Source organism: Schistocerca gregaria, chromosome 10, assembly GCF_023897955.1.
Source record: "Schistocerca gregaria isolate iqSchGreg1 chromosome 10, iqSchGreg1.2, whole genome shotgun sequence".
In the NCBI taxonomy this organism is placed as follows: Eukaryota; Metazoa; Arthropoda; class Insecta; order Orthoptera; family Acrididae; genus Schistocerca; species Schistocerca gregaria.
Genome location: NC_064929.1, coordinates 204102809 through 204124048, shown reverse-complemented (window position 1 = coordinate 204124048; position 21240 = coordinate 204102809). Strand labels below are relative to the sequence as shown.

At 40.2% G+C, this 21240-nt stretch overlaps 1 protein-coding gene and 1 non-coding gene across 5 annotated transcripts in view; both read right to left on the bottom strand.

Annotated features, from left to right (window-relative positions):
• LOC126293379 (max-like protein X) overlaps positions 1 to 21240 on the bottom strand; it is a 45396-nt gene that overhangs the window by 6868 nt on the left and 17288 nt on the right. For all 4 annotated transcript variants that reach the window (XM_049986585.1, XM_049986588.1, XM_049986587.1 and 1 more), the window contains exons 3-6: positions 15928 to 16031; positions 13244 to 13384; positions 3229 to 3396; positions 634 to 747 (exon numbers count right to left, since the gene is read on the bottom strand). In XM_049986585.1, coding sequence (XP_049842542.1) covers positions 634 to 747; positions 3229 to 3396; positions 13244 to 13384; positions 15928 to 16031 — 527 coding nt within the window. The remainder of the gene's footprint in view (positions 1 to 633; positions 748 to 3228; positions 3397 to 13243; positions 13385 to 15927; positions 16032 to 21240) is intronic.
• Positions 13615 to 13689, bottom strand: Trnas-cga (transfer RNA serine (anticodon CGA)). Its single transcript has one exon. It is a non-coding gene; the product is annotated as a tRNA-Ser (tRNA).

Genomic DNA, 21240 nt, shown 5'->3' with positions numbered 1-21240 from the left:
ATAAAAAATTCAGAGCTTTACTTTAGAGCATGTCCTCGTAGGTGCATGCAGCATGCCGTGCAATGCCAGGGTGCATATGCCAACAACAAAAAAATAAGATTTCAACAATTTTTCCCAGATTTCACAGTTAAAAATGCACTCTTTCTCAGGTGAAAATACATTTTCTCATTGTTAAGTTATGATATACTTGGAAACATGACGTCCTCTGAAGGTGAGCCCTTTGAGAAACTTCCTTTAAGCAGGTATACCTATTGGCTGACTTCAATCCAAAAAAGGTGCAGCTCTAACATCAACTACTACAGGAATTTTTCCATGAGCGATCCCACCCCCACCCCTACACTGTCACCTGTAAGTTTTAACAGCCTCCCCTTCCCATACCTATTGAGGTGCAGGTCATTCCTAGTGAAACTCAGACGCAACCGGCACCACTGCAATGTGACCCATGCCCTCTGCCACCAGTGCCTTCTCCAGCCCCATGTTAACGCGCCCAACAGCCGCATTAAGATGAGGCTCATTATGATGCTGAAACAGTTGCACGCAATGCAATACTACTTCACTATTACAGTTACCAAAGATGGCAGGTACTGACTTGTGAATTTTTATTTTGTATATTAATGAACTACTATCACCCACCTGTGGCTTACAATGTTCCTCCAACCAGCTGAAGACACAAGCTGACAGTTCAGTGAAATTTGACACAGAGATGTTGCTGAATGACTGGAAGAGTTGATCCATTACAGCCTGAAACTGGAGATTAAAGACAATTTTTATTATTACACCCTGAAGTTGTAAGGGTTTTTCATTTTTTTATTACACATTCAACAGTTATTTTAATAGTTTGGGGTAAATCATTGGATGTGTGAACAGATGAGATGGAAAACATGTTAAAATAATGGTGCTATCTCTCTTGTACATGTTACTGGGTTAGTGTTTGCATTAGTGGTTATGGCACATTACTGCATCTTTAAAAACTTTCCACTGTGCACCTTTGTTTCTCACATACAAATTATTCCTTAGGTATGTGATCAATTATTTAAATTTTTCATTACTAAGAGTATGAAATTTACTTCACAGGGTGTACACGTGGACAAGGAAAAAAATTCCGGATTTTCCCGGATTTCCTGGTTGGAAAATACACTTTCTCCCAGGTGAAAATACACTTTTTCCGTGTTAAATGACAGTATACTTTTCCTTGGCACTGTAAAACTTATCAATCCTTAGAATGTTTATGGTTTTCTACAGAGACACAGAATTTGCCGGCACTTTAGGAAACGAAACACAGGGGGGGGGGGGGGCGTTTTGGAAAGACCTTTGATGTGCAGCAACAGGTACGCTGCATTTCTTCGTTTTGCGGAGGTAGTATAAATTCGAATTGCACCAAACACTGCTGCATGTTACTTTCCGAAGCAATGAAATCAAGATTGCAACGCGATTTTGTAAGCCAGTCATAGCTCATGTCACGTGATATCGGCATCTGATGACAGCACAGAACACGTAGGGTAGTCAACCAATTGCATGATCACTCTTAAGTAGTGCGAACACACAAGAAGAAAAGTTAATGGTTTAAATTAATATACTTAGTTTTTGCTAGAAGAAAAACAAAGCTTCCACAAATAATATTGGTCTTGAAGATTAATAAGCTACAAGAGAAGCTAAGCTTCCACATATAATGCTGATCATTTTGAGCGTGTTACACTGTAAGATACATCACATAAATGTGCCAGTAAAATTTTTAATAACGACGCAAATGTCTGATCTTCTGGGCTCGAAATTCTTCTACATGGTAATCCTCAAAGAGTTGATTTTTAAATGAGAGTCAAACGCTCTGTGATTTAAGAAATTCATCGTACATTCTCGCACATAGTTCATCTTGCGTAAAAGGAAATTTACTTTGAAAGTAACACTTTTCAAACCACTATTCACAATATTTTCCTGTGACCTGCTTGAAATTGGTTCGTTTCAGAAGTTGCCAGAGAGCACCAGATAACAAGCGTCACTGCGCCTGCGCAGATACGGTGACGCAGGAAGCCGACATGTTCGTACATGTAAAACATTAAAAGATCTTGCATTATGTCATAAAAGAAACAAGACATCAAAGGATACTTCAGGAGCATCGGAATTTCGTAAACGATACTAAAATGCATAATTCTGCTTAAAGTGCACAATCGTATGTCCAGATTCGGATGTAAATTTTCTTGAGTACCAGTACTGTATTATATCGTGTTTGGTTCTTTATTATGGCATAATGCCATACGAGCCAGAACATGGAAAATGTGCACTTGAAATGAAGTGAACAGTTGAAACTAGCCAACAGTGTGAAATTAAACACTTCGTTTCAAATAAATTGACTGCAGCAGCACAAAATATTAATGAAAGCCAAATCTCTTTAGCAAACTGACAAAAATAACTTCATTGTTCTGCAAGGTGATTACGCTTGACTGTCAGAAAGGTGGAAATAAAACCTGAAACTAGTAACATATTTTAGCCTTCCGTAATTATGCGAACGTATTTTAATTCATCTGGTAGCTCCCAGCCACAAAAATCAGATTTTTGTTTTCATTTAATGTGAGAGCAATAAACGAAGAGGAAATAGCAAAATCACTAAACGTAAACACAGGTCACGTGGAGAATGTCCACCTCCCCACTACAACTCAATACTGCTCTATGCATCAGCCCTAGATCTACAATGTTTCCGAACTGGAGGAATTAGATAGTTGCGCCCAGCCACACATTTGTAGCCAGAAGTGGGAGAAGGTACTACTCATAGGCGTCTCAACTGCGCACGCGCAAGAGCCCCCCCCCCCCCCCAAACTGCTCAAATGTAAACAGCTGTTATGTCACACTCATCAGACGCAATTTGTTGTTAGGAAGCACTGCATATTCTTCCTAAAGCCTTCAACATACTTTGGTTGGCAGACGCTTGTATGAGTACTGTGTTTTGTTGTTGTATATGGCGCATTTCCTTTGCGATTCAAGTTTCTAAACAATTCCCAGGCTTTTTCCGGTTTTCTCCCAGATGAAAAAATTCCCGGGATTTTCCCGGATCTCCCGGGTCGTATACACCCTGCTTCAGTGTTCTGGATAATGCTACAAATAAACAGTAGTAGGCTACCTATCCAAATTATGCGACAGAAAACAGATTCAATGTGCACTGATGCCATTCACGTATGAAGGTGGCACTTTTTACAAATGTCGTCAACCCTTGAGGGAACCGTGGCACACACTCACCACGCGGAACTTGGTCTCGTCCGAGACGCGCTGCACAGCCTGCCCCGGCTGGCTCTGCTGCGCCTTCACGATCTGCTCGTAGTTGGCCTGCATGATACGCAGAGCCGTCACCTCCTTCCGCAGGCTGTTCCGCTCCTCCTCTTGCTTCTTCTTCTGCTGCAGCAGGAACTGCAATGAGAGAGGCAACAATGTGACATGTTGTGAGTATGTTTTCTGGTAAAATGCAGCCTCCAGTCACAGCATTTTATTTTTACAACCAAATCTGATTCATTTCAGAGTTATGATCCAATTTTCCTGCGTATTAACACCTTAAGAGTCCGAGACCGAACCGGAACATTGCTCGGACTGCAACCTTGTGCCAAGAAGACTGCACACGAGTATAGGGGGGGGATTTTCTCAATGTGTGAGCCACCAATTACTCAAAAATTGGACTCATTTCATACGAGAACAATGTACGGACGTCTCGTGATCTTGACTGGTGATACCTACTGTAGTCAATTTCTAGCATTATTTCGAAACAAACATTAGTGAACTTAACAGCTGCTGCCACAAATGGCTGAGCCAACACGGTCGCCCCGATCTAATTTCATGTGTGAACTCATTAGGTTTCGCAGTTTGCCGTAATTCTGCAACAAATAAATCATGTCTGTTGAGTGAGCAAGAAACAAGTTCCAAGAGGAAGGAATTGCTCCATAAATCAACTCACACTTTTTTCTTGGGGTGATATTTATACTTTCTGTCAGTATTATTTTATAATTTGTAATCTCTCAAAGAACTAAAGTAAATACGAAAAATAAATCTTGAAGCTTGGTCCTGTTTTGGTATGTCTCTTCAAGATATATAAATTACATATGTGCCAGTAACACTTCGCCAGTAACACTTCAAATAAAAGCATACGAGCAGAGTTTCCTGGCCCAACGTTATTCTAAATGGCCAGTTTTCAAAGTGTTAATACAAGATGACAGTCAGGTTCCCTCTAAACACACGATAAAAATGCCGATTAAAAATTTTGAAGAGATTTAATCTGCTCTAAAAAAGAAATGACAGAATGACTGAGAAGGGCTCATAATCCACGCGTTTCAGTCTTACGGAGCCAACGGCATTCAGTTCGTAAACAAGCAGCTGTTAGCAGAGTGCCATGAGGGAGTGTTCACTGAATTCTCCATACTTACAAGCAACATTGTGTAACTACTGAAGGACAACAATTACCAGTTATGATTGGAATTCTGTCAGCAAATTATGACAGATGTAAATAAGGGCAATGGGTTTCCACACAAGCCATGAATGTTGACGGGGCCCATTTTCATCTCACAGGTCACGTGAATAAGCACAACTACCATTACTGGGCAGATAGCAACCATAACGAAGTACATGAACGTCCTTCAAACACTTTAGATTGTTATGCTGAGATGTTGCAATCTTCTGTTGCACTTGCACCAAACAGTAATCCACAAATTCCTGAAACCTGGATTCAACAGGATTGTGGACACTGCAAACTCCTAGGCCATCAATCAGCTGTGCAAGAATTATTTGGTAATCATGTCATCTCAAGACTCCATGGCATTCTCTTGTCCTCCAGATTAACACATTTGTAGGACCTACACGACTTGGCCGAGAACAATGGATGAACCAAAACAAAGAATTCGACATGAAATTTGTGGTCCCCAGCTGACTAGCTGTAGCAATCGATGAGGAGCCTCAAAGTGCAGATTGAAGGAGCAAGGAGGAGGAGGTAAGTGTTTAGCATCCTGTCAACAACGAGGTCATCAGAGACAGAGCACAAGCTCAGATCAGGGAAGGATGGAGAAGGAAAGTGGCCATGCTCTTTTGAAGGAACCATCCCGGCATTTGCCTAAATCGACTCAGGGAAATCGCGGAAAACCCAAATCAGGATGGCAGGACACAAGTTTGAACAGTCACCTTCCTAAATGAGTCCAATATGCTAACCACTACACGACCACGCTCGACAGCTGATTGAAATACTGCATATGTACAGGACGACAACATCTGTAGGATACAATTTTCACACATTAATAATTTGGATTACTGTCTCTCACCAGGTACGTTGTTGTAGTTCAATAGCTGTTAGTAAAAGTCTTTGGTACATTTTTTTCTATTTTTTATTAGGTGTTCCAAAAGTTTCCATTTTTTGTGTCACCCTGTATTAACAGTAACCTCAAATTACTGCTACAAATATTTACAAAAGAAACATAAAACTAACTGAAGCTGTGATGAGATCAATTTGAATTCCAGAGACGTGTAAGAACACACAAGACTACACTGATCTCATGATGTACCTTAGAAAACGGCTTCAAGAAAGACGAACCTTTATTTATAGCATTAGTAGATTTAGAATAAGTTTTGGAATATGCTGTTTGAAATCTGAAGATACCAGGGGTAAAGTACAGGGAGCAAAAGATTATTTATAACTTGTAAAGAAATCGGACTGCGTTTTTATGAATCTAAGCATTCTGTCACATGAAGGTAAGACCTGGCCAATTTCCCTTTTGATATAAATGTAATATTATTTTAGTTTACACAGAAACAAAAGAAATAAAATTACTCAAAGGAGTGGCAGTTAAAAATTGTTTTTCCTACTGTCAGGTACACACTGCACAGAATTGGCATGTTTATCGATATAATGTGCAACTCAAAATACTGATAAGAATTTGTACTTCCATTGACATGCATGTGTAAGTATGTATGTATAAAACAAAGCCTCAATTATTCTATCATAATTATGATGGGTATTTTCATTTAGAATACACTATTATGAACGTGAGTCATGTTCTACCAGGTAACATAATGTTTGCATCAATTCCCACTGTTAAATACCCCTGAAATACTTTTCTGTTGTATCCCTCTACACCTTCAGGTCAATGTGAGGACCCTACCCTCGTAATACCTCTGCAGTCAATTTCCTGTCTATATGTCTAACTACCCATTTCCCTACGAGGTACAGGTTGATAATTCCCGTGTCACTGAAAGTGTACGGTAAAAGAAAATTACTTGCATTATTGTCTGGGATGGTTCCATTCAGAAATCTTTATCTCTGTTGATATAAAATGAAAACTTACTACAAGCATCACCACAAGGAATGCACTGTTTGTCATACTTTTCTCACAATCTAGAGATGTCAACAATACTGTATCTTCTACAGAAGATCATTGGCAATAAGGTTAACCTACATCACATTTCTTGTTGGTGCTGAAATTATGATTAAACTTAGGTTTCACAAATCGTATACACAAATATATTTTGCTCGACCTCAACGTAAATATTGGCCTGAAAGTTGCACATAAAATTTTTTGAGAAGTGGGGAATATTCTCGGTCGGATTAAGGCGAGCCGACGGAACTAAAATCATGAATGTGAAATATAAGTACTCGCACAGTCACACACTGAGTCTCTCACAAATAAAATGTGTTCACATATAACATGAAATCATAATGTCATCTCAGATGTCACTAAAATTAATTTCATAGTTTTCTTAACAACTTTCTCGCTGGAATTTCTACCTGGTCCAACAGAATGCAAATTCATTAGCGATGGTGTTTTTCGTTACAAAGATGGAACAGATTCACACCTCTTACAGTACTTTATTTTTATATTTCAGAATACTTTTACATTTCCATGATAAAATGTTTATCCACATGCACCTATAAACTTTGAGAATGTCCATTTTTTCATATTCTGCAGTAAAAGAAGACATGTCTCATTTTTTTATTACTAACATTTGAAATTATCACTAAGTGGCAATGCTGTAAGACTGTGAGGAGTCTTTGAGGTGTCTATCTTCATGATGGCTACTATAGCTTTGCTAACTTTTATTTTATTGGACAAATGATCACAAATTGTTGATGCATAACAAATTCCTTTCTATCCCTCTGAGAGCTTTAATAACCACTAATAAAGGTAATTTTTCTTCTAGTGTTGTAGCTACGGACTTCATTATTCTTCTCAAATTGTGATGGATGATTTACAACCAAGTCATTGCCCAATATATGCATCATGAAGGCGCAGTTAATATTTGTAACTACACGAAAAGGTACTTCAAATGACAGCAGGTGAACATCACTTATTACTCTCACTACTTGCTTTTGTGCGATCAATATGTTCTTTCAAAGTGATGAGTTACCCCAAAAAATTATTCTATAGTACATTATTGCTTCTTCCAGTCCAAGTTTACATCAATACGAAACCTCAAAAATTAGGAGCATCATATCCTATTTACTGATTGATACCTGTGAAAGTGCTACAACAATTTCTGGTACGGCTACTTCTTATAGGGAACTGAATGAAGAGAGCTTTTTCAAAATTTAGAAAGAGCCCGTTCTCAGAGAACCACTTAATATTTCTTTGAAAACCACTGTCAATAATTCCTTCTGTTGCTACTTCCCCATGGGATTTATTGTAACATTAGTATCGTCTGCAAACTGACCACTGTGTGATCACACCTGTGAAGCAGCATTACCAGTCAAATATTGCGAAACTGATTGTACACGGAGATTGAGACTCCCTGCATTAATGGGAATGCCCGAATGTGCCCAATGCAATACACAGTATTTGTAAAGATTGGAACAATTGCAGCAATGTTAAGATAGCAACAATAGCTTGCTTATGAAACAAAATTAGAAACCCACTGCTGCATGTGGCTTTCAAGGTTATAAGAGTATGGAACTGATACTGCTACGCATCTGTACAATCTTGTGGGTCAAATTTCTTGTTACGAAGATGAAGGTGGCAAAAAAATCCACAAGTAGTTAAACAGCAATGTCTTGAACTGGGATTCAGTTATGTGACATGATTAAACTGAACAAAGTGTGTTCAGCAGAGGAAGAGGATAGCAGTGAGGCAACTGAGGAACCCCTTATCGATCATCATCTGATAGATAAACCGACGTTTTCACTCTCTGTAAAAAAAAAAAAGGTGAAAAACAGGAATAGGAAAAAAAAATGTTGATTACATCCAAAAAGTGAAAAGGAACATGTAATCAGAAGTACAGTGTGTTTTAAAGTGTAATTTTGTACGCAACTTGTCAATTTCCAGCACATGACATCAGGGGCGGTGGCAAAGGAGGGAGGGGGGGGGGGGGGGGGGGGCTATGGACCGCCCCCTGCCCCCCCCTTCAAATAGTATCATGTTGTTGTTGTTGTCTTCAGTCCTGAGACTGGTTTGATGCAGCTCTCCATGCTACTCTATCCTGTGCAAGCTGCTTCATCTCCCAGTACCTACTGCAACCTACATCCTTCTGAATCTGCTTAGTGTACTCATCTCTCGGTCTCCCTCTACGATTTTTACCCTCCACGCTGCCCTCCAATGCTACATTTGTGATCCCTTGATGCCTCAAAACATGTCCTACCAACCGATCCCTTCTTCTAGTCAAGTTGTGCCACAAACTTCTCTTCTCCCCAATCCTATTCAATACCTCCTCATTAGTTACGTGATCTATCCACCTTATCTTCAGTATTCTTCTGTAGCACCACATTTCGAAAGCTTCTATTCTCTTCTTGTCCAAACTAGTTATCGTCCATGTTTCACTTCCATACATGGCTACACTCCATACAAATACTTTCAGAAACGACTTCCTGATACATAAATCTATATTCGATGTTAACAAATTTCTCTTCTTCAGAAACGCTTTCCTTGCCATTACCAGTCTACATTTTATATCCTCTCTACTTCGACCATCATCAGTTTTTTACTTCCTAAATAGCAAAACTCCTTTACTACTTTAAGTGTCTCATTTCCTAATCTAATTCCCTCAGCATCACCCGATTTAATTTGACTACATTCCATTATTCTCGTTTTGCTTTTGTTAATGTTAATCTTATATCCTCCTTTCAAGACACTATCCATTCCGTTCAACTGCTCTTCCAAGTCCTTTGCCGTCTCTGACAGAATTACAATGTCATCGGCGAACCTCAAAGTTTTTACTTCGTCTCCATGAATTTTAATACCTACTCCAAATTTTTCTTTTGTTTCCTTTACTGCTTGCTCAATATACAGATTGAATAACATCGGGGAGAGGCTACAACCCTGTCTCACTCCTTTCCCAACCACTGCTTCCCTTTCATGCCCCTCGACTCTTATTACTGCCATCTGGTTTCTGTACAAATTATAAATAGCCTTTCGCTCCCTGTATTTTACCCCTGCCACCTTTAGAATTTAAAAAAGAGTATTCCAGTCAACATTGTCAAAAGCTTTCTCCAAGTCTACAAATGCTAGAAACGTAGGTTTGCCTTTTCTTAATCTTTCTTCTAAGATAAGTCGTAAGGTCAGTATTGCCTCACGTGTTCCAACATTTCGACGGAATCCAAACTGATCCTCCCCGAGGTCTGCATCTACCAGTTTTTCCATTCGTCTGTAAAGAATTCGCGTTAGTATTTTGCAGCCGTGGCTTATTAAACTGATAGTTCGGTAATTTTCACATCTGTCAGCACCTGCTTTCTTTGGGATTGGAATTATTATATTCTTCTTGAAGTCTGAGGGTATTTCGCCTGTCTCATACATCTTACTCACCAGCTGGTAGAGTTTTGTCATGACTGGCTCTCCCAAGGCCGTCAGTACTTCTAATGGAATGTTGTCTACTCCGGGGGCCTTGTTTCGACTCAGGTCTTTCAGTGCTCTGTCAAACTCTTCACGCAGTATCGTATCTCCCATTTCATCTTCATCTACATCCTCTTCTATTTCCATAATATTGTCCTTAAGTAAATCGCCCTTGTATAAACCTTCTATATACTCCTTCCACCTTTCTGCCTTCCCTTCTTTGCTTAGAACTGGGCTGCCATCTGAGCTCTTGATATTCATACACGTGGTTCTCTTCTCTCCAAAGGTCTCTTTAATTTTCCTGTAGGCAGTATCTATCTTACCCCTAGTGAGATAAGCTTCTACATCCTTACATTTGTCCTCTAGCCATCCCTGTTTAGCCATATTGCACTTCCTGTCGATCTCATTTTTGAGACATTTGTATTCCTTTTTGCCTGCTTCATTTACTGCATTTTTATATTTTCTCCTTTCATCAATTAAATTCAATATTTCTTCTGTTACCCAAGGATTTCTAGCAGCCCTCGTCTTTTTAGCTACTTTATATTACACTGAATAAAATGACTTCAGAAACCAGCAAACCAGATTCAATCATTTTTTTTATAATTATGTAGCAATATAGGTTGCAATGTATTTCAAACAAATTTTAACAAAAGAATAAAAGCAGCAAATAGCTTACTATCTAAACCAAGAAATATCATATAACTTAAAATGGGCGTCTTATTATTTATTAATATACATTGGATGTATATTAATGTACGAGTACTACTTACAATAATCAAGAACGCTAAATATGTCAGGTATGCCTATCAACACTTAAACTGCTGACCCAGACAAAAACCTTGACCGACTTCTAGAACTGCCCCTACATGACGTAGACTCTGAAATTTGGCTTGTAGTGTATTTTGTGAACACAGTATGTAGGTATTACCAGTAAAAACATGTATTTTCAATTACCCTTAATTTGTATATATATACAGTCTCAGGTCAGCAATAATACAGATGATTGGGAGATTGTTATACCTTGTATTTATGTTCAAGTGTCAGTGAATATATATCATAATTCTCTTTTCACCAAGATGAATTGTGAGAAAATCATAACTGAACAACATGCAGTCTCTTTTAACAGTTATATTAATCACAGATATATTGGTACCAACTTTGCATTTTACATAGGACTAGAGTAGTGGCAATCAAACGAAAGAGACACAGAGGGAGAAAGTAAGCAAACTGTTCATTATTGCAAAGTTAATCATCACAGCTGTTAATGCATTTATCCCACTGTGAGACAAGACACTCAGTGCCTTCCTGGAAAAATATTAGCTGTTGCCTACGGAAGTCTTTCTTCAGCATGCCAAAAATACAAAAATCTCATGGGGAGAGATCAGGACTGTGTGGTGGACGCGAGCCCGCCTACATGTTGCCAAGTCTGCTTTGAGTATACTCCAGAAGTTTCACTGGGAAGCCCTCACACATCCTCCATTCGTTCCCAATCTCCCCCCATGTGATTTCCATACTTTCAGAGCCCTGAAGGATGACATCTGCGACCATCGGTTTCCTTTGGATACAGAGGTGCACACCTGGATGCAAGGAACTACAAACATTTTTCAACAAAGGCACTGGCCATCTTGTCTCACAGTGGGTAAATGTACTAACAGTCCTAGCAATTCCTTCTCAACTTATGAAAACTTCACTTACTTCTTTTCTGTCTGTCTCTTTCTCATCTGACTGTCTCTTATAATTTCTGATGCTGGCATCATAGTTCTACAACAGACTAATTCAACAGCATTTCACTCTAAAATATGATTATTAGTATCAGAACAATTAAAATATTCTGAACTTAGGATTTATCAGTTTTCAACATCCAAATGCAAAAGTTGGCGATTCTGTGCCCAAACAAAAAAACGTCTGTTCGGTTAAGGAAGAAACTGAATTGCATCACCACAATACCAGCATGAAAGGGACAACGAGGTAATGTAGCTTTTTTTCTGCCTGGCTTTCTCTCTGTCATTCACTTGTATCAAGAGCTAGTTAGTTTGAAAAAATAAATCTCTTTCACACAAATCAAGAGAAACCAGACATGTTATCACTTTACAGAGAATGCAGAACGAATGCGAAGTAGTTGAGCTGTCCTCTCTAAGTCATTCTAACAGAGAGTGGCAGACAAGAGTGACAAGTCACCAAACATGCAAAAAATTGTCACTGGAAGGACACTGGAGGGTAAGAGCAGCCACACAATCATGAAGTGAACAAAATATATTTTCTGGCAGCTGTTGCTCATAATCTATATGTTAGCCCCAGAGTAATTACGAGTACATCTGGAATAATTCAACACAGTACTGTTCGCATTTTGTGCACAAAGAGCTTCTATCCACATAGTGTACCACTTCACCAGCCAATTAACTAGCATGACTGCAGAAGATGCTCAGAATTCTGTCATTCAGTTCTGATGTGACAACAGGTTCTTTCTTCAAAGAATTCTCTTTACTGATGAAGCTACCTACACAAATCACGGAAAGATGAACATAAGAAAAATTCTTTATTACACTGCCGAGTACCTACACTGTCTGAGAAAGGTCAAATATCAGAGGCATTGTAATGTGAATATCTGTAGTGGGATTATTGGAGACTACACGATAGCATCTTGAAGGAACTTTAATCAGTATACCTGTAATTAATACTAACAAAGAGATATAGGGGCTGGCCAGTACTTACCTCAGCTCAGTACAGCAGATAGATTCATAAAGCAGAAGAGAAAATTTACATTCCTAGCTTTCGGAACTTTGTTCCTTCATCAGGGAGGAGAGAGGGGGAAAAAGGAAGAAGGGAAAGTGGATTCAGTTACCCACAACCCAGGTTATGAAACAAAAGGGAAAGGTAAACAGGGAGGGTAGCAAGGATGGAGGCATGTCAAATATCAGAGGCATTGCAACGTGAATATCTGGAGTGGGATTATTGGAGACTACACAATAGCATCCATTCTTGCTACCCTCCCTGTTTACCTTTCCCTGTTGCTTCATAACCTGGGTTGTGAGTAACTGAATCCACTTTCCCTTCTTCCCTTTCTTTCCCCTCTCTCCTCCCTGATGAAGGAACAAAGTTCCGAAAGATAGGAATGTAAATTTTCTGTTCTGTTTTGTGAATCTATCAGCTGTACTGAGCTGAGGTAAGTACTGGCCAGCCCCTATCTCTCTTTGTTAGTATTTGTTTCACATCTTAATATGAGATTTTCCATTAATCATTTAGATACCTGTAATTAATACAGTTGTGAAGAGAGACTACTCATCAATTAGTGAGAACATATTCACAATTCATTTGGGTGAAAAGAAAATGACGATATCTTAAATTTTTCAGGAAATATCTGAAATGAACAACTTTGGGGACTCACTGTACATTGCCAGACAAAATGATCAAGAATTTTTTGCCATCAACTCTACACAGGCCATAGCCATATTGTGGCTGAGAAGTACCTCTATGTAGTCTATGGACTTCTGGAGGACGGTGGCCTTGCTCAACTTGTAGCCGGATGTCTCGGGCTGCTGGCACGTCGGAACCAGCGACTGCAGCGCATCGTAACCCTTCTTGATGGCGTCCCGCCTCTTCTGCTCTGCCTGCAACCGATACAAAGCCAACACATGCAAGTTAGTTGTATTAAGGATCATGATAATGATTCCATATAAGAACAAAGCAGTTTACACATAAAGACCATAGGACTTTTGAGCATTCTATTTCACACTTTTCTCAGATTTTGCAGTTTCAAATACACTTTTTCCCCGAATGAAATTTTCACTCTACAGCGGAATGTGTGCTGATATGAAACTTCCTGGCAGATTAAAACTGTATGCCGGACCGAGACTCGAACTCGGGACCTTTGCCTTTCGCGGGCAAGTGCTCTACCGACTGAGCTACCCAAGCACGACTCACGCCCCGTCCTCACAGCTTTACTTCTGCCAATACCTCGTCTCCTACCTTCCAGACTTTACAGAAGCTCTCCTGCATACCTTGCAGAACTAGCACTCCTGAAAGAAAGGATATTGCGGAGACATGGCTTAACCACAGCCTGGGGGAGCACTTGCTCACGAAAGGCAAAAGTCCAAAGTTCGAGTCTTGGTCCGGCACACAGTTTTAATCTGCCAGGAAGTTTCACACTTTTACCTGGTTGAAAATACACTATACCCTGGGTGAATATGCATTTTTCCCATGTCAATCGACAATATACTTCCATTGGAGCTGTAAAATTTATCAGTCCTTTGAATGGTACGGATTTTATACACTGGCACAAAACTTCCTGACACTTTAGGGGGAGAAAATCCACCAAATACAGCACGACAGCTTTCAAAGCACTGAAACTGAGACTGCATGCACTTTTGTCAGTCAATCAAAGCTCGTGTCATGTGATCTCTGCAGAGGGTACAGATTGAATTGCAGCAGCTGAATATTTCTGACAAGCAGTATTATAAATTTAAGTGCTGTGCGGCGAATATTTCGTGGGTTAACTGGCCGAATACATGTCCCGTCAAGCACTTCAACTTTCTATATAAAGGCCAATTACATGTGAAATTGCTGAAGAATTCACCTGCACTTTTTCAAGGATAATTGTACTTCTTGCCAACATTATTGCATAATTTGTTATCTATGAAAGAACTAACAGAAATATGAAAAGCTAACCTGTAAGGTTGGTCTTTTTCAGTGTATGTTATCCTTTTAAGATATATCAAACACAAATGTACCACTAAAACTTTAAATAATGCCATAAATGGCTGGTCCTCTGGAACTGAAATTTTTCTAAGTGCCTGTTCTCAAAGTATTAGGTATCGGATGAGAGTCAAACACTCCATGATTTAAGAAATTCGGCACACATTCTCACATGTACCACAATTCACCTTGTGTAAAAAGAAATTCACTTTGAAGGTAACACTTTTCAAACCACCATTCGCAATATTTTCCCTTGATCTGCTAGAAACCTAAAGTTATGACATCATGCTCATTGAAAGCGTTTTGTTGATACAAAGTATTGCATAGTGTTTGTCCTGAAACCTTTTGACACATTTTGCTGTTAGACACTTGTGTGTCCACTATATTTTGTTGCTATAAGTAGTGCATTTTCATTGCAACTGAAGTTTTATTTTGGTGTTATTCTTTCATTTATGTTTTATCTCTACAGTCTTAATCTGCAGTAGTGTGCTAAAGTAAAATTGTTTGTTAGAGTATAAGTTCTTATCAGTCAAATTTACAAAAATTTAACTGGAAACTAAAACAATGAAAAATTGCTGAAATTGTAAAAGACTTCCAAGGTCTTCCTGGATGAAAAAATTTCTGTGTTTTTCCCAGATATTCCAGTTGTTCTGGGGTGCTTATACCCGGATAATATTGACTAAATTCAAAAATTTAAAATGCTGCCATCACCTACTCATTAAGAAGTATGATCTTATGTTAAAAGTTTAACACAATATGACAAGTATTACCATTATAAACTTTCTGTTTGGCTTGAGACAGCTTAACTTATCGCAACAAATACCTGGACTTTACTCAAATGAAAATGAGGGCACTTGGCAACTTTCGACAAACTTTAAAAGCGTAATTTCATACTTTTCCTGAATATTTTCTTGCTTATGTGCCTGACGTCCAATATTTCACACATTAACTCCTTGGTGAAACAATCAGGCATTTGAAGCTGCTTTACACAAGCGAGTTCAATTCTGTAAAAATGCAGCAGTTTACTAGTTGAAAAAGAATGCACGGAAATAAAAATGAGAGCACATACAAAATTAATAAAATGACATGACAAAGGATTATAAAGGGGAAAAATGTATTTGAACCAAGTAACTGAATAAAAATAATGACCACAGTCATTTCAAAAAGAAGTAGACTCATTAGGACTCAATGACATAACCTTCAGCACTCCACCCCAGTAACTTAACCCCTATGCTACGGCACCATTTTAAAAACTGTTATTGATATTAACGCTCTAATAGATCAGGTTCTAATAGATCAGAATAAATGTTTTTTTATCGATTACTTGCAGACGACAGCCAACCAAGGTGATCAGCTGCAGGGTGCGATACATGAAACTGTAGCCTGTACATTTCCAACACGTCAGTAGTACCACCGAGTGCCTGTCTCTAGCAAGTTACCAAATCCTTTCGCTACGTACCTGGGTGTGGGCTTCCCGGCGGCGCTCCTTGTAGCTCAGTGCATTCCCCATGCTGCTCCCCCTGCTGCTGCCCGTGCCTCCACCATCACTGTCGTCTTCCTCATCTGTGCAGAAGACAAAATTACACATCACTTCCTGTTTTTAACAAATTGACCACAAACAGTTCTAAACTACGTACCCACTTAGCACTTCCTACTGCTGTCCTGCCACAGTCTTACCATACCTCGTCAGAAGCAGGGATATCTATGCCATGCCATTCATGAACTCTGCTGCCATCACTGCACAACCTTGTATGTTGGTATGCCAACCAAGCTGTGCTCAGCATGAACACCAACCGCCAAACTGTGATGATGATTGGTTTGTGGGGTCCTCAACCACACAGTCATCAGCTCCCGTACAAAGTCCCAATTGTTACACAGTCCAAGTTTTACACAATCCATTATAACCACTGTCGCGAATGATGATGAGGATGATGATGATGAAAACACAAACGCACAGTCTCCAGGCAGAGAAAAATCCCCAACCAGACCAAGAATCAAACCTGGGAGTCCGTGATCCAGAGGCAGCAATGCTAGCCACTAGACCACAAGTTGCGGACCGCCAAACTGCGGCACAAAATGCGGCTGAGGACAAAAGCCACCAAATGTTCTTTCTCTTTTGTATATGCCTATCAACGGGGAAGGAGTTTAGAATGTATGTCCAACTCCCATACATATTTACCAATTGCGAAGCACTGCTAGGTTTGCCATAAAACATAAATTAACGTGCTAAGAAGACTTTTTGGAAGGTATTTCTTTGGAATATAGCTTTGTACAGAAGCGAAATGTGGATGATAAACAGTTCAGATGAGAAGAGAACAGAAGCTTATGAAATGTGACTCTACAGAAGAATGTTAAAGATTGTTTGGGTAAATTACGTAACTAATGAAGATATACTGAAACTGAACTGGAGAGAAAAGAAATTTATGGCACTGCTCGACCAAAATAATGGCTGGTTGATAAGACAAATGCTGAGACATCAACGAATCACATCGATTTACAGCTTAGTAATGGAAGCATAGGAGGGAGAGATGCAAAGGGGGAGGAGGGGGGTGGGAGTGGGGGGCAGCGTGAACCTCGAGTACAGTCAGCCGATTCAAATGGCTGTAGGTTGCAGTATGACCCTTTTGAAAAACAAGGATCCTCTAGTACCTCCTGCCGCAGAACTCGAACACGCGCCAGAACAAATGGACGTGGCTATCCCATAGAGGGTTCCGCGTCTGCGGCGGCTCTTCCGCGCAGTGAGGACGCCACCGCTACACCACGTGCAGACCGCGCCCAATAGCCGCTCCCTCCGGTTTCGTATACAGAGACCCACTCTGCCCTACTCCAGTCAGTCTGGTACTCGCTCTGGATTGCGTCTCTATCTCGGCGGTAAGGCGTTCTGGTCTTTTCTCGTTGTTGACATTTGCCTGGCTCTGGTCCCGAGTGAATTTACTGTTGGTTTTTGGTGTTGTGGTTTCTGCAAGCCTCCGTTGCTTATCTCTTCCTTGTTGTGTCGGTCATAGTCGGTTGTTGTCGGTTGTCGTCGGTCTGTCGTCAGACTCGTCCTTGTGTTTACCCGGCTTCCCCCGCCTGCCGGCTCCGATCCCGCTGCCCAAGGCGTTCCCGCAATTGGTTTTGGCTATTACAGATCCAACTTACAAAATCAAAGAAAATGAGCTGTTAGTGCAGTGAGGTTCTATCTGACTTCTGTTAAGAGACGAACATATTTGTGCTGCAAACTGTGAAGAAATAGCACAGTTACTTGAATGCATGAAGCTCCAATTGATATCACTTAATTTGATTTGAGGTTATATTTGACAAATGGAATTTAATTTTTTGATTAATGAACTATTTATCTTGTTAGTAATGATAAATAAAATTTAGTTTTTGTATAAGTATTAGTTTCCATTAATCAGGTCTTATCATTTTAACAAATGTTGGGATTTAAAAGAGGAAAATATCTAATATGTGAATTATGTAATTTGTTCCTTTCTTTTTTGGAGGGGGGGGAGGAGGTAAGAGGAGGGGAGGAAACAAGAAAAAGGAAATCTGCTCTTATGAACTGGCTGAAGAAACGAGCATTGCGGTATAGTGTCACCTGACAATGCAAGAGATGCTCGAACAGCATGATTAGATACTAATTTATTATAATTTTCGGAGGTTGTTTGAAGCATCACATTTATATAGAAAGAGGTAGGGGAAAGGTTAACATAGTTATATTGGACTTTTTCTACAGTATTTTTGTGAATGTTCTTTACAGTTCATTGAGACAACCACTGACTAGTACCATATCAGAAACTCTGACATAAATTTAAACGAAAAAAATGAAGTATTAGGTGACACATTGTCGTTCAAAGGTCAAAAAGTTATCCGGAAATGATGAGGCTTGTACAGGACAAATTAGCATTGAAAGCTGCATCTTCATACTGAAGACCACGACAACAATTCAGGCTTTACAACTACCCACTACACCCAGAATAGGATCGCACAGCACAGGTATAAACACACACACACACACACACACACACACACACACACACGACACATGGAAAGACAGACAGAGAGAGAGAGAGAGAGAGAGAGAGAGAGAGAGAGAGAGAGAGTAATGAGTGAAATACCGTCAGACTGCTTCCTCCACCCACTCTCGCCTATCCAGTGTAGCCACGGTTCGTCAGACCCGCGACGCCCGTTCCCACTGCGTCGCCAGTGGAGCCAAGCATCCCCTATAAGAGGCTGATAGTGCAATCCACTCTCTCCGGTCTCCATCCCGTGCTCGCCACCACGTACTTCGCTATCTGCCGCTGAAGGAGCATAGTAGCTACTGCGTGCTTTGCCAGCTGTTATATTATCAGACCCATGGACGGGTAGCAATTGTGCTTTCTGATAATACACACTAATGGCAGCTAGGCACAGATAAAGACTGATCAGTGGAACAACTTCCTCATAAAGGTACAATTTTAGCTGAATCAATATTAATTAGCGTGAAACCAGAGGACTGAAGGTAAGTTCCTGGTTGCATAAATACACTGTGTGTTAAATATAATACTTAAAAAAAAAAAAAATGCTCATGTAGGGTAATAAAAGGCCAGAAAGACTATTTTCATCCGACCTTTGTCGCTGAAGAACAGCGGTCAGCACAGGTGCACAAATCAGGTGATTCTGGCGGAGGCAGATATATGCAGCAACATTGGCTGAACAGTCATTGAGGAAACACACTGGTAGCCCCTTGGTTCATCCAAACACTTCTCCGCAGCCATCATTCACCCTCGTGTTCTATGATCCGTGGTGCACCATAGTTGCTGCAGTGCCCGTTTTGGATAGGGCCATTTTACCAAGTACAGTATACTTTAACCATGTCCCCTTACAGACAGTTGACAAACTTAGTCATTTTGGAAATCCTCCCACCCTTAGTCCAAAAGTCAATGATCATGCCTTTCAGATGTCAAATAAATCACTCCATCACAACATTACAACAATGACTGCACTTTTTCCGCATTCCCCCTACAAGTTTTATATACCATCCACTGCTAGTGACCTGCCATCTGTGAGTGGTTATTGCTCGTTGACATCAAACATGGGCAGTGGTCATACAAGGGCTATGCCCAAAGTTTTTAGCAGCCCGTAAACGATAATGTGGAGGACAATGGGATTGTTTTCATTCGAAAGAGCGATGCTTTTCGATCTTGGGGGTGTGAGCACGCAGCCCCTGGCTAGCAGTGGTCCCCCCACAGCGCGGTAAGAAAGCACAGGCTGTGTTAAGTCAGAGACGGTGAAGGATGGAGCTGTCGCGCCGCGACTTTCGCGCCATGATTTTTCGCGATTATAAAAAGGATTTAAGTGCCGAAGAACGCCATTCTTCTTTGCTGCGTGTTTTTGGGAAAGCTTCCCCTTCTAGGGCCACAGTTGGAAATTGGTTTCGCGAATTTTCGAGGGGTCAGCAGTCAATTGAAGATGAACCTTGTACCGGTCGGCCAGCAACGGCTGTGACTCCTGAAAACATTGATGCTGTGAGGAAAATGATCAAAGAAGATCCACATCTTACATTTTGCGACATTGAAGGGACCCTAAATATTGGATCAACAGCAGCACAGACCATCGTTTATAGTCACTTAGGCCTTTCTAAGAGATGTGCCCTTTGGATGCCACATTCTCTCACAGAAAGCCAAAAGGAGACTAGATAAGACTGGTGTCGTTTCATACCTGAAAAATTCAATGGAGGGAAGTCCCCAAGACACTTACAATATCGTCACAGGTGATGAAACGTGGGTCTACCATTATGACCCTGAAACGAAGAGACAGTCTTCTGTGTGGTGCTTTCCAGGGGAGGAACCACCCACAAACATTCGACGAAGTCAGAGCTCTGGAAAAAAGATTGTGGCAACTTTTTTCACAAAGATCGGGCATCTCACATCTGAGACCATGGACACGCGTCGTACAGTCAATGCTGAATGGTACGTGAACGATTGTCTTCCAAAAGTCATCGCCACATGGAAGTCACAGCATCCAAAGTCCAAGAGTGGGCATCTTCTGCTGTATCACAACAATGCATCTGCGCACAGGGCGGCCAGAACGATGGAATTCCTGGAGAAGGAAAAAGTGCGAGTGTTACCCCATCCCCCCTATTCACATGACCTAACCCTCTGTGACTTCTTTCTGTTCTAAAAGGCTAAGGAAAAAATTCGAGGGAAGCAGTTTTCATCAGATGAAGAGGCCATTGCAGTGTACGAGAGTGCACTAAGTGACATCCCAAAAGAAGCTTGGACTGACATTTTCTAAATGGTTTCAGAGAGTGGAAAAATGTATACATGCTAATAGAGAATATTTTGAAAAGTTGTAAACGTTTTTTTGCAAATAAATTTTTTTCACACATTCTGCTAAAAACTTTCGGCATAGCCCTCGTATTAATGTGATTGGACCGCGTATTTAGCATGTGGCAATAAATACTGAAGCGCAACTATCTTAGATGAACTGTATAATTTTACAAAATAAATATAACTAAAACAATATATCTACAAATTAATACCTAAGTTTTTAATCTGTTGAGGGTGCTGCCACTGTAACAAATCTGTATTTCCAGGGAAAGCTAATCTGCTACAGTTTGTTAAAAGTGCATGGTCATCTGATGTTCACTTCCACAATCACACTGAGAAGATTAAGTCACATCAATGTAGACTTTCAGCACAGGCACCACAGCATGTACAAATCCTGTTAATTGTCTTCCAAACATGTCATGGTAATGCCATGCCAGTTGGCCTCGTACCAAGTCTTGCAAGGTCTGATACTCCACATA